Genomic DNA, 13,711 nt, shown 5'->3' with positions numbered 1-13,711 from the left:
TGGCATCACCCACAAGCCAGAACTGCAGCGGGGCAGGCTGGAACTGCTGGGGCTGGCTGGGTTTCTCTTAAATCACACAGGGAGCCAAAGAGTAAAGATGGAAGCAGCCAGGCCTCTTGAAGGCTAGGCAAGGCGCAGAACGGGCACAGTTTCACTTGTGGTTCATTCCACTGGGGCAAGATCCCAGGCCAGCCATGACTGAAGGGGTGGGGCGATAGACTCCACCTTCCTCTGAGAGCTGCAGCCTGTGTACAAGGGATGGAGGAGTTGGTCCTCATTTTTGGACACAGGCACACATGAGTAGAAAGAGAGGATCTGGACCCCTGAAACCATATGTGTGTATGAAAACTAAGAGGGAATTTTGCTGTACTAAGTTTCCATGGAATGTGCATACCTCTCTTCACCTACCTTGACACTGGCAAAAGTAAAAATCTTTAGCAGTTTAGCAAATATCATGGTATTTTAGAGGGATTACCTTGTGAAATCTTGCTCTCTCATTGGACTCCATTGTGATCTGAATAGTTTATTACCTGCTCACAATGATGATGCTAGATAATACAGGTAGTTTTATTCTAATGGAATGCAGCATGTTCATCAATAAGTACTCTTACTGTGTTACTGTCTTTAACAAAAAGAAATCATGGGTAATTCAATATAAAATCAAATCAGATTCTTTTCTCGTGTTCTAATTAAGCTCTTGTTCACATATAATAATTAATTCGTACGTAGTTAAAGATACATAATGTTTTGTATGTAAGCATTTTTGCATGTGCTTACACTATTGCAAGTTGCATGTGTTGTTCACTACTGCATATTTAGTATTGAGAACAGAGGTAGGTGCTTAGTAAATTTTTGCCAAGTGAAATAATTGTGGCCATAGAAAGTATTTTTATGGCTGTATTAGTATGTTCTGGGCAATACATTAATTATAATTAACATAATCATTCTATCATTGGATATTTAAGCTCCTTCCAACTCCTGTTCCACCTCCTTCTATTTAAGGGGCTGATTTATTATACCTAATTTGGATACCTCTTTGTACAAATTGATTTTTAAAATACTTTTTAAGTATTATTTTAAATAGCCTGAAAGGGACACCTGGCTGGGCTCAGTCAGTAGAGCATGAGACTCTTTATCTGTCAGGACCATGAGTTTAAGCCCAATGTTGGTGGTAGAGATTTCTTTAAAAAAAAAAAAAAAAAAAGCCTTAGAATAAATTTCAAGAAGTAAAATTATTTAATCAGGGTACAAGCAAATTTTATAACTATTAATACTTAATAACAAACATTCATCTTAAAGGAGTATGATAGTTTATATTGCCACCAAAAGTCTGGGACTGTTGAAGAGTTTCAACAACCCATTTGTCTTTATACTGTTTTATTTTATTTCGGTGCTAATAGTGATTATAAAATATTATTTTATTAGTGTTTCTTTGATCATTGGCAAGGTTGAAAATTTTCATGTTTAGTTTTAGGCCAGATTTATTCTTCATTCTCTTATCTACAGGTTACTCTAAAAAGTGGTTTTTTCCCTCCAAAGTACTGGGCCGTTACTATACCTACTCACAGCCACTTGCTGGGTAAATAAGGTGTAGGTCCAGTGGCTTCATCCAGCAAACCTTTCGGAGGCCGCCACGAGCGGTTGAAGTTGCTGTGAGCCACTAATGTGCATTAGTAATTTTCTTTTCTTGCACACACCTTTAAAAGTCAGAGGTTGCTTCTGTTCATCCAAGCCATTTTTGGAGCACACACACAAGGAAGTGCCTACAAGCCCACGTAGAGAGCTCTTCCTTCTGTCTGGGAACTGCGTGCAGGGCAGAGAATGGCAGGAGGCTGGTCTGCTGGGCTGGCTGGTGATTCACATCCAGTCCGCCGAGGCCGGTGTTTCTGATTAAGGCTTGACAGACTGGCGGCAGGATGCACTGAAACACTGTGTTCCATTCTGTTTCCAAAAGAACTCCTGGAAGCATTTGGTTGAGGGAACGCAGGGCGGCGGCAGCCCTTGCGACATGTGTGGGCTATGCACACCGGGAGCAGCTATCTGGGCCGTAGCTTTCCATGCACCCGGGCACCTTTCCTCTCAGGGCTGCTGCTCACCGTGGGTGCCCTTCCCAAATACGCTGCTGTTTGTTTCTTTTCCATCTTGGTGTTCTCTTCAGGAAATCTAGTCTTCTGGATCAGATTCCTTTTTAAGGTGAAAAAGAGGAGTACCACCCAATTACAAAGCTAGCTGTGCTGTCTTCCTTTTCCTGGACAGGCTGAGGAAGTGCCCATTGATTTGGGGATAGAAGGGAGGTGTTTGAGTCCCAGGACAGCAGTGCTCAGGTGGCTGGGGGTCTTGACCAGAGATGGGGTCTTCATCAAGGGATGGCCAGAGATTCTTTTCCTCCATTCTGACTCTGAAATTAAGTTAATAGTGTCTATTGAGGACTGAGACATAGGCCCACATGGACCCAACAAGACCCGAGTTCTACATTTCTCATTTTGCAGCCAAAATTTGTAAGTGGAATGTTAAAATGTTGGGATATGGCTTTGCTATATTTGAAAAAAATGCTTCCTTACCAGGAAGGACCTCCATAGAAAATTCCTTCCTTCATACATAATAACTCTCCGCTGACTTTCAGTTATCTTAATCCTGCATTGATGCCCATAAAATAATCGAGCCTTATAGAGTGTGTGAACCCAGCTTTTGTCCTCTTATGAGTTATGACTCAAAAACCGTAGGTGCATAACTAGGTTTGCTACAGCTCTGTACTGGAGGACCTGTGAGTGGTGGAGAAAATGTACCCATTTGAGGGTGATCATGTCAGGAGAGCAAAGGCAGGTGGGGCACATCCCTGGCCAGACCACAGCCTTTTCCCCAGGCTGGGTATTGTTGGCATCAAGAGCCCTCACACCTGGAGAAGTAGCACAGCTGATTGCTGGGCCTCCTCGAGCTGTTCGGTGGGCTTCCTGTCGTGTTTGGGCTGCAGGGCCGGCAGGGCAGGCTCTGGGAGCCGTGCAGCAGCTGGCAGGGCTGCTGGGTAGGAAGCTTACTGAGGGGCAGGATCCCGACTAGGCAGAGGGGATTGTTAGGTGAAATGGACCTACAGTGGAGGCTTGGCTGGTCTTGGTGAATGCTTTGAAATTGGGGTGTGGAGCAGCTCAAGTCTGCCAGAACAGACAGCGAGAGGGCAGTTTGGTTCCATGCCCTACACACCAGCCACTTGGCCATTTTGTTAAACTGCCTCACTGCAGTCCCTTTGATAGCAGACAAGATATGGGGAAATCCCATTTTCCAGAATTTATTTTAACAAGAACCAGTTTTAAGTTCTCAACAGTTTATTGATAAAATATAAAAGGAGAAATCTTTTGGGAGAAATACCTAAAGTGTAAGGCTCTTGCCTTCAGAGCATCAAGCATCTTCTACTACTCTAGTCTAGGTAAAGCTGAGAAAAAGTGCTTCTAGATTGGATGTGGGATGTGAAGGCAATCTCAGTCAGGATGCTTCCAAGGTTGGGAGAATGGCACTGTTGTTTACTAAATGGGAGGACTGGAACAGGTGGGTGGGTTTGCACAGGTGGAGTCATTGCCGTAGGTGGCACAGAGCAGTCACCAAGGAAGTGAGTTTGAACCCTGGAGGCAGCTTGTACAGACCTAGCACAGCTCATGCAGTAGCTTCAACCCCAGCACGCCGGGCTGTGTGAAAGAGAAGGCTGGCTTATAGACACGGTGCCTGAGTCCCTAGTGGATAAGCATAACTTTTGTATGAGCTATTAAACAATCCTAACTGAAGCTTTCTGGAGTGCTTTAGGAGAATGAGTTGTACATAATATTTTCTTGGTGCATGTTGCTAGGTGGCATAAAGCTATCAAAGTCTTTTTAACCTATTGTATTGCTCAGTTTTAGACCGTTGATAATTAGTAAGTGGTAAGCAATATAGGAGACACATGGTAGGGTAGCTTGAAGATTTTGTGAACTTCTGTAGGAGAGGCTTTCCTGAAGAATGGCCCAGGTATGCAAATTAGGTACTAGAGGAAAACTTGGGGAAATAGTTTGATTTTTGTGAAATCATACTGAAGTATGCGTTTTACTTTTCCTTCAGCCTGTGGTTGGGTACAGCCCTTGTTTGTGCTTTATCTCCACCTTCCCACACAGCAGGAGGCCACCTGCGTGAGGACCCAGAGCACCTCATCCTGCCTCCCCACTTCCTGGACTCCCCAGAGGCACCCCTTTCCTCCTTTGTGGCTCTCCCGCCAGAGTCCCATTCAGTCATTCTGTCATTCAGCCGGCTCTTTCTAGTGTCAGATTCCTGACCATCCTTCTTAGGGCAACTTGTTCACTTCAGGGCACGGCCACCCAACCCTGTTCCCATTTTAGCACCCACGGAACAGAGTAATATTTATGGGGCAGCCCTAGGTGAACTGGAAGAGGTTGGAGGTGTCTGTTGAGACTTGGTGAAAAGAATTCCTTACCGTTCTAGTTATAATTATGGTAGGAAAAATGAAGTATAAAGTATTAGAAAGATTAAATACTGAATCTGTATCAAATCTGCAAACATAATCTTTATGTTTGTCACCAGAGACACTTGAAGTACCTCTGTGAACTATAAGAGCAAACCCTTAAATGGTGTTGAAACATGTCATTATCTCTTCTAATCTGTGGGGTGGCCCTCTTAGCTTCTTTCACAGGGAGGAAACAAATGCTCAAAGTAGGTAGATGCCTGGCTGGCTAAAGGTTACACAGCTGCTACGTGGCAGAGGGCAGGAGTAAAGCCAGGCCGCATGGCTCATGCTCCATGTCGAGGCTCTGTAGTGCTCTGCCACCCTGCTGCCTGCTCAAGAGCAGGTTTTAGCTCGGAATGGCCCTGCACAATTCTCGATCAGGACGTTGACGGTGGGTGAGCGCTTAAGAAAGGAGCGCCTCAGCTTGGCTCTAGGCCTCAATGCCCGGAATTAGCTTCATCCCCCCTCCATCTCCTGGTGCCAGCCTCTTGCCATCCCCCTGACTGTCTGTGCACTTGTCTCTTTGCCTGTGCACAGGCTTTTTGCCCAGCCAGAGGGCACCAGCCCCCTTTCCAGTTGTCCTTGTCCTGACATGGCTGTGAGCACCTTTGCCACTCTCTGCTCATGCCTGGCATGTGGTGTGCGGCCCGTGGTGGTCACTAGTGAGTGTAGGATTGTGGCTTCTTTCCTCTCTCTCAGTCTCTCATCCCTGGGGCAGCTTGTCCAGAAGAGGTGCCGCCAAATTGCCTGTGAGCTTTTGCTCCTTGGGGCCGACTAGGAAGCTGTGGGTGAACGTTGAAGTGTTTCCAGGGCCTTTGGTGGGATCTCTTTTTCAGGGAGCAGTCGCCTGTCTTGTCTCTGTCACCCTCTAGCCTTCTCTAATAGGAGGGAAACCTTGGAGCTGAGCCAGCTGCACCACAAGACATACTGTGTGGGGTCTGCAGAGAGTCTAGCAGACAGCAGTATGGGCTCCTATCCTGCAGCAGGTGGCAGGACAGCTTCCTACGAGTTGGGGAGAATGTGGCAGATGAAGCTTCAGTGACTTTCTGGGACAGGCTTAAGGTCATCATTTGTCAGCTCCCACATTAGGTTTCATTAGAAATTAGATAATTTACAATTGTTTCTGGTTTTACTTTTATTTTCACCAAAACCAAGTAGTTTCCATGGAAATTTTACAGTGAAGATTGCGTTCATGATTAGCTTTGACCATATCAGCTCCTGCTCATTTTTGTTTCCACGCTGTGAGCTATGAGCAGCCACTGTTTGGCCATGTCTGTATCTCTGAGCTTCCCAGGTTCGAATTTTGGATAGAAAGTCACCCTTCTGTTAAGTGCAAACCCCTGTAATAGGTACTTTTAGCTGTTGTTAATTGCATCTTGGGGTGTATTATTTTTTCCTCCCAGTCATTTTTATTATGGATTTGATAATGGGCTGATCAGTAGTTTCTGTTTCTTCATCAGTCCATTGAAAACTGAAGAGCAGTTTTGTGAAATGGGGATTTGAGATGAGACAGGGAGTAGGATGGAAGGCGCCAATGGACAGACAGACACAGTTGGGGTCTGGGGATGGATGTTGAAGTCTGGATCCCCTGACTGGTCTGGGGACTGGGGGCCCCTGTTCACTCCTGCTGCCATGCAGCTGCCCCTGGTTGGGGGTACCTCTGCCCTCCCAGGGCCTGGTTCATCCCTCATTGTTTCCCTTGAATTCCATGGAAGCCCTGTCCTGCAACAAAGGAGGGTGGGAGGGCCAGGTGGCCCACCAGATCTCAGAGCCCAGATTCCTCTCAGATCTGCCTTGGAGGGCAAGACTGCCCATGGAGCATTTCCATGGAAGGTATACACTGAAAAAAAGCTGTGTGGGAAGAATGATATTGTTAGTCAGGTCTCAGGAATGGTTGGAAGATGATCTCTTCGTTGTCACAGCTCCTGTGAATGAGGTGGTCCTTGTGGGGGGTGGGGGGCCTTGTCACCGCCTGGGCCCCACACATGCCACATCACTTTAACTTTGGCCTTATTAGGTCACCCCTTTTCTCCCTTGGTTTTTGTTTTGTTTTCCTTTTCTCTATTACAGTTGTGATAGGCCTTTTTAGTTTTATTCCAAAGACACTTATTACTGAAGGTACTAAGGAAATCAAAACTAGTGAGACATTGTTTCTGTGCTCATTGGGCTGCTACACTAGTAGGGCAGACTTTGGATGCCCCGGGACAGATCAGTAATAGATGGGAGCACGAGGTACAGAGGAGCATACGTGTGTGGGCGGTGGGGAGTGCAGGGGTGGTGTGGGGACGGGTAAGAGGAAGAGGCAGTCCTCAGGCAGACAGGACGTGACTGCTGGAGAAAGGGGCAGGGGGACTGCGTGTACTAGCCCGTGCAGCATGCATATAGATATGCCAGTGTCCAAGCACATACCATCCAGGAAAAGTACCTATGCTCTGGGGCAGAAGTTGGGCATTCTTGGGTACATTAGAAATACTGTGTATAATGACAGACTTGGCTCCACCATCATCACTGACCTGTGCCAGGAGGGGCATCTGACCTTTTGGGAGCACCTGGACACCCTGTGGGGATGCTGGAGGCAGCGGCTGCTGCCCTTCCTCTCTTGGCACCTCTCCCCAAGCAGGTTCCAACCTACTTCCCGGGGTGACAGTCCAAGCTGCTGGCTTGGTGTCTGAGAGCCAGAGTTGTGTGGGGCTTTAGCGAGGTCACACGCAGCAGCCATGCAGGGAGCAGGGTATGCTGTTGGATGGGCTTAGCACTGGCTGACGCCTGCTTGGGTCTGTGCGCAGTCCACGGCAGATGGGGCGGGTGGATGAGAGGCAGCATGCGTGTTCCCGTGGATTTAGAAATGATCCTGGATTTCCTTCAGCTGTAAAACCCAGCTGCACATGTGTGTATATAGCATCTTCTGAGAGTTAACTTATACAAACCACTTATTTTCCAAATGAGGATGAGGAACACACAGGGGCAAGACTCTCCTGACCTGGATTATTTGATGGTTTTTAATAAACAGGTTGCCTCTTTAGCATTGGTTAGGTTTTATGATTTGAGGCGTTGCTATGAACAGTCATTATTTGTGGTCTCCTGTTCATTTTTCTTGGTTAAGTTCCTAGATTCAAAGCACAATAAACGTATAAACCTGAAATCATGGGTACCCAGTAAACTGAGAGAGTTTGAGAATGCGGTGGTCTGTCAGAGAGTCTACACTCTTCTGCCGTTTGGCAGGTGCTGAGGGAGTGAGCGTGTCTGGCAGTTCACCCTGAAGAAGACAGGAGCTGGTGGTCATGTTTCAGACAGAGCAGACAGCCGTGGTTAGGGTCAGCCCCCTCGGGCACACATTTTAAATGGGTGCCAAAAGCTCCAGGGTGATCCTGATAAGATGCGGCCTTATACCGTGTTTTCCTCCGAGCTGTCGAGAGTTCTCTGCAGACATGATCTCATCGCATAACATAGCTGTGAAGTCGGGAGGTTGAAGCATGACCTCCCGTCTACAGGTGAGGCATCGCTGTGTTCACTTCTGCACTTTTCTCAACGGCCCCACCAGATTTGACACACTTGCCATTTCTGTCCGTCCAAGCTCTGCTTTCAAAACTCAGCTCTGTTCTTAACTACTGTTTCTCCCTCTGCCTCATCAGTGGCTCTCCATGTTCTCCTCACCCCCTGCCCCCGCCATGCCCTGCCTCCTGCACCTACCATGTCCGCACCCATCCATCTCAGGCCATCAGTGCCTGCCCCTACCCCAATCATCTTGTCACGTCTTGTCCTGCCACGAAGCGGGGATATGACCAGGAAAGGAAAACTGGATTTTAGTATTACGTAATCAGAGGGGTATTGGGCGCTGAATTTGTTCTACTTGCTGCATTAGGTGGGTGGATACAGCCACAAATGAGGTGGAATTCAGGCCCCACCAGGTTCTCCCAGTCCCAGAGAAGGACACATGGACAGACAGATTGGTCTGATGAAGGTCATTGGTAGGTGATGCCCTGTCCCAGGGCTGGCAGGAGCATAGTGGTCAGCTCTGAGTTAGCCTGGAAAAGCACTTGGTTGGGAAGCCAGGGAGATCGGTTCCTTCTCAGTGTGTGGGATGAGTTCTGATTCTCCAGAGTGGCCCTTGGCTAGCTAGCACAGCCACTGTCTTTCTGCCTGGAACAGCTCTGAGCTTCCTTCTCGTCATCCTGGGATCTTCCTGCACCCTCACTCCTGTTCTCCTCCTGTCTGAGCCACGGGATCTCCTTTGCATTGCTTTCCTACCCCTTATGCATTTGGGCCCCCTCTTGTCTCTTGTCACCACCCCTTCTGCCTTTTGTTGCTCCTCCCTGCTTGCCTGCCCCTCCACCTTCACAGTGCTCTGTGTTCCCTCCCACAAATTCCCCATTTGCTGCCTCAGCCTGTTCCATTATTGTCTCGAGGAGGCCAGCCTCTGCCATCCTTCCTGTGCGCCCACAGCTCTACTGAGCCAACCAACAGGCACCTTGTCCCTTCCTGTCTCCCATCCGCTCTGCCTGTGTGATCTCTCTGACCTCGGAATGCCTCCAGCTCTGCTTACCATCTCTCTGCCCAACCTGATCTTCTCATTGCCTCATGTCCCCGATTGGAAAGCCTCTGTACCTGGTACAGTCTGGCCCCAGCCTTAGCTCCCTCTCTGCTGTCTCTCATGTCCCTGTTTGCTGCCTGCCACTCAGCCCATCCTCTGTCCCCCTGGCCTCTGCTCTGGCTGTTCCCCCTGCCAAGAATACCCCCTGGACTCTCCATCTACCCAAATTCTGTGGGTCCTTGGGGAGCTAGCTGTGCCTTCATCTCTTCCACCAGCAGTGTCTGGGGCCCCTCCCCACCAGCAGGAGGAATCCGTCTCCTCTGACCCTTGTCCTTCATCCCTGACCTTTGTCCTCTGTGTCTCCTGTGGTTGTCCCCAGCTTATTTCTCTTGTTCATCCCACAAGCAGTTTTAGGGGGCTTGTCCTATGCTGGGCACTTCTCTGAGGGCTCCTTTAGGGCCTGGCTTCTCTTTCTCCCACAAGACCAGGAGCCCAAGTGCAAGTTCCAGCTACCATAGCCAGCTAGGGGCATTCAGCAAGCTCTTTTTAAATGTCTCTGGTGACCCTCCCCTCTTCCTCTTTCTCCAAGTTAACCTGGGGGTCAGAGCAGGTTAAAGACAAGGTCTCTGACTTCAGCCATTCTTCACATTAAACTGTTCTAGTTTTAGGTTTGCCCACAAAGCAGAATCAGTCCAATCACAGAATTCTTCTAAGGAGAAGCAGAACTTAAGATTCTTCCAGGTCCACCATCAAAATTCCAGTGTGTTTGTGACGTATCCTAAATAGCCTACGGTTTAGTGTGTGGGAGCTTTTGTCACAAGGCACCTGAGGACATGGAGCCAGTTGTGCTCATTCTGAGACTTGTCTGTGGCACGTTGCAGGGCCCCAGCAGGCACAGAGGGGCAGATGTCACAACAGTCCTGAGCATGGTGGCAACGCAAGTCCTCGCGTGGCTTTGTTTTAAGATGACAGGCATTGATACCACCCACTGAAGCAGCCTTGTGCTTTTCTCCCAGGAGATGGCAGGCAGGGCTCTGAAGCAGACCGGCAGCCGGAGCATTGAAGCTGCTCTGGAGTACATCAGCAAGATGGGCTACCTGGACCCGAGGAACGAGCAGATTGTGCGAGTCATTAAGCAGACCTCGCCAGGTGAGCTCAGACCTGCAGCACTGTGAGGGATCGAAAAACACAACTCCACTTACAAGAAGGGAGGTCCAGTATGGCCCCGGCCAGCAGATTATCTCTTGGCCCTTTGCCTCACTGCACTTCGTGGTGAACTGGGCCTGCCTTGCTCTGCCTTCATGCCCTGTGAGGGGAGGCAGCAGGTGGCCAAATCACAGGACTTACCTGGGTCCTGAAATAGCCTGTGGTACTTCCTGTGGTGGGGGCGGGGGTTGCTTGTATATATGCTTTGTTCTGGGAAGATTAAAAAACCCACTGGATATTAAAGTTAGGCAACCCAGCAGAGTGAGATCTAAAATGTTCTATTTTCTCTTGGGCTTATGAGGGAGTCTTTGAAAAGGGAGGTTTATTTCATTGATCTTAGAACACATCTTTGCTCACACTCTTACCTCAGAGCAGGCTGGCAGGCAGCTCTCCGGACTGGCAGCCGTGGCAATGGCACTAGGACAGCCCCTGCAGTGTCCCCTGGGAGGGGCCAGACACACCAGCACACATGCTCTGCCTCACTGGATCTCAGTGAATGTTTCTCTCCGAGGATGTAGCAGATGAGAAGTTTTGGGTGGCTGAGTCCATGAGAATGATAAGGGATTTTTGGATATTTAGCAAAAAGAGTTTTCCTTATTTTGTAGAAGATCTTTGATAAAGCCCACTTCATCAATTTCTATTGAGTGGGAAGTTGTATCTTTTTTGTTAAGAGAACACAGACTCTTGTTTTCTTGTTGATAGAAGGTCCTTGAATGATTGCCTGCTGGCTCTCCAAATCAAGATTCTTAGAGTCCCAGGGTCTGTCTTAGAGCACAGCTCTAAGGGGAAATGCAGGCCTATGTCTGTAATGATTTTCTTCTACATTTGCCTTTGACATGTATTTGCTGATGCATCTTCTTAGCCCAGGAAAAGTAATTGTTTGGCTGTGCTTCTGCCCTAGATGATGTCTGTAGAGGTTCTCGGCTCTGCCAGGTGTCCCTGTGAGGGGCCTTTGATGGGTGGGGCAGAGCCTTTGACCCAGAAGGTCGTCCGGATCTGCCCACAGCAGAGTTTAACCTCTGTGGGAGGACCTTCCAGAGGGCCTGGGGTCATTTCAGAGCCTGTACAGCATTGTTGACCCCAAGGACATGGCCAGTGCGAGGCGCCAGCCTGAAAGAGCCAGAGTCAATGGAGCAGGTTCTCCTCTAATACCATGTCCCCATTCTTTCCTCTGCAGGAAAGGGCATCACACCAGCCCCCGTGCCAAGGAGGCCAAGCTTTGAAGGAACAGGCGAGCCTTTCCCACCCTACCATCAGATGAGTGGGGCAGTCTACGAGGGCAGCAGCACACTGGAGGAGGTACCTCGTCAGTATATGGACTTTCTTTTCGCCGGAAGCACTCACAGCGTGCCTGGTGGCCATCAGCACCAGCCCAAAGGCTATGCCGCAAACATGGAGGCTGCAGGGATGAACTTCCCAGTGGCCGGCCCCGGGGGCCAACCCCTCCCACTGCAAGGCCCCCACTACAGGCCACACGTGCTGGTACCTGGGGAGCCTCTGGGCTATGGCATCCAGCGTAGCCCCTCCTTCCAAAACAAGGAGGCAGGAGCATACGCAAACCTTGCTGCCAAGGGCCCAGCCGTGCAGCCGGGGGCTGGCCATGTATTTCCACCCACGGGAGGGGCCACAGGACTGTACATGCCCCATTCGCACCACAAACAGGCCCACCAAATGCACATGATGGGCTCCCGGGGCCAGGTGTTCACAAGCGACAGCCCCCCGCAGAGTCTGATCACACCCTCCAGAAACAGCCTCAACGTGGACCTTTATGACCTGAGCAGCCCTCCTGTCCAGCAGTGGCAGTCCTCTACCCTGTCCCGCCGCGACTCTCTTCAGAAGCCGGGCCTGGAGGCACCCCCCCGCCAGCACGTGGCATTCCTGCCTGAAGGCCCCATCCCCAGCAGAACCAACTCTTTCAACAACCACCAGCAGCCAGTGGCCGTGCCCATCCGGGCAGGAGTGCCCAGCAAGACGGAGCCTTCCATGCCCTCCCCCAACACCATCACGGCTGTGACGGCCGCCCACATCCTGCACCCAGTGAAGAGTGTGAGGGTAATGCGGCCCGAGCCCCAGACAGCTGTGGGGCCCTCCCATCCAGCCTGGGTGCCTGCACCCAGCCCCGGGGTGGAGAGTCTGGACTCCAAGGATGAGCACCCTCTGCCCCTGGGGGGCGCCAATGCATACCCGCTGGACGTTGACTATGGCAGCCCAGACCTGAGGTGCCCGCCCCCACCGTACCCCAAGCATTTGCTGCTCCGGAGTAAGTCAGAGCAGTATGACATGGACAGCCTGTGTGTGGGCATGGAGCAGAGCCTCCGAGGCAGCCAGGCTGCCGAGCCTGCCGAGAGGAGTGACAAGAGCCACAAAAATGCCAAAGGGGAGAAAGTGGGGAAGGATAAAAAGCAGATTCAGACCTCTCCTGTTCCCGTTCGGAAAAACAGCAGAGATGAAGAGAAGAGGGAATCTCGCATCAAGAGCTACTCGCCGTATGCATTTAAGTTCTTCATGGAGCAGCACGTGGAAAATGTCATAAAAACCTACCAGCAGAAGGTCAACCGGAGGTTGCAGCTAGAACAGGAAATGGCTAAAGTAATTTCTAATTATGTTCTTATCATTTGGCCCTGGCTCTTTCCTATATTGGTAGTAGGAATTACAGCAGAATTCCTTTTTTGTTTCTGCTTTATGCATCTTTATCACAAATGATTCATCTCACAGGGCAATGATACGGTTACAGGGTGAACACCTTGGAGAAATGACACATATTTCAGGCTCCCTTGCCCGTTCACCCTGACTCTGCAGGGGAGCAGTGAATACTGAGTGTGATGCAGCCAACAGGCAGATTACCAGATCGATTTTTATGGTGTGTACTTATTCCTTAACAAAATTTGTTAGTAACTGGTATTTAAACATTTTGAAAGAGGAGAAACAAAGTCTGAGGTTCTACAAATTGAAATTGTGGGATTTATAAGGGAAAATATATCTGGTAATAATCTATGTATCCTTTAATTAGCAAATAATATATATTTTTGAAAGATTTTATTTATTTATTTATTTATTTATTTATTTATTTATTTGAGAGAGAGAGAGAGAGACAGAAAGAACACAACCAGGGGGAGGGGCAGGGGCTAGAGGGAGAGGGACATCCCAGTACCCTGGGATCATGACCTGAGCCAAAATCAGATGCTTAACTGACTGAGCCACCCAGGTACCCCCGTAAATAATATTTTAAATGTACCTTAGTTGACACTAATCTGCTAGAGAAGGTGATTAATGAAATGATCTAAATTAAAATGTTACAATAGGGGCACCTGGGTGGCTCAGTGGGTTAAAGCCTCTGCCTTCGGCTCAGGTCATGATCCCAGGGTCCTGGGATTGAGCCCCACATCCGGCTCTCTGCTCAGCAGAGAGCCTGCTTCCACCTCTCTCTCTCTGCCTACTTGTGATCTCTGTTGTCAAATAAATAAATAAAATGTTACAGTAAATTTAAATCA

General features: G+C 49.1%; 1 protein-coding gene across 1 annotated transcript in view; it reads left to right on the top strand.

Annotated features, from left to right (window-relative positions):
- The window catches only part of LATS2 (large tumor suppressor kinase 2), a 74,760-nt gene that overhangs the window by 51,437 nt on the left and 9,612 nt on the right, over positions 1-13,711 (top strand). Inside the window, exons 3-4 of the mRNA XM_045072428.1 lie at positions 10,031-10,163; positions 11,398-12,809. Coding sequence (XP_044928363.1) covers positions 10,031-10,163; positions 11,398-12,809 — 1,545 coding nt within the window. The remainder of the gene's footprint in view (positions 1-10,030; positions 10,164-11,397; positions 12,810-13,711) is intronic.

Source organism: Mustela putorius, unplaced genomic scaffold, assembly GCF_011764305.1.
Source record: "Mustela putorius furo isolate JIRA1106 unplaced genomic scaffold, ASM1176430v1.1 tig00004035_pilon_pilon_pilon, whole genome shotgun sequence".
NCBI classification, from domain to species: domain Eukaryota; kingdom Metazoa; phylum Chordata; class Mammalia; order Carnivora; family Mustelidae; genus Mustela; species Mustela putorius.
Note: the sequence above shows the minus strand (reverse complement) of the source record. Positions and strands in the feature narration are given on the sequence as shown.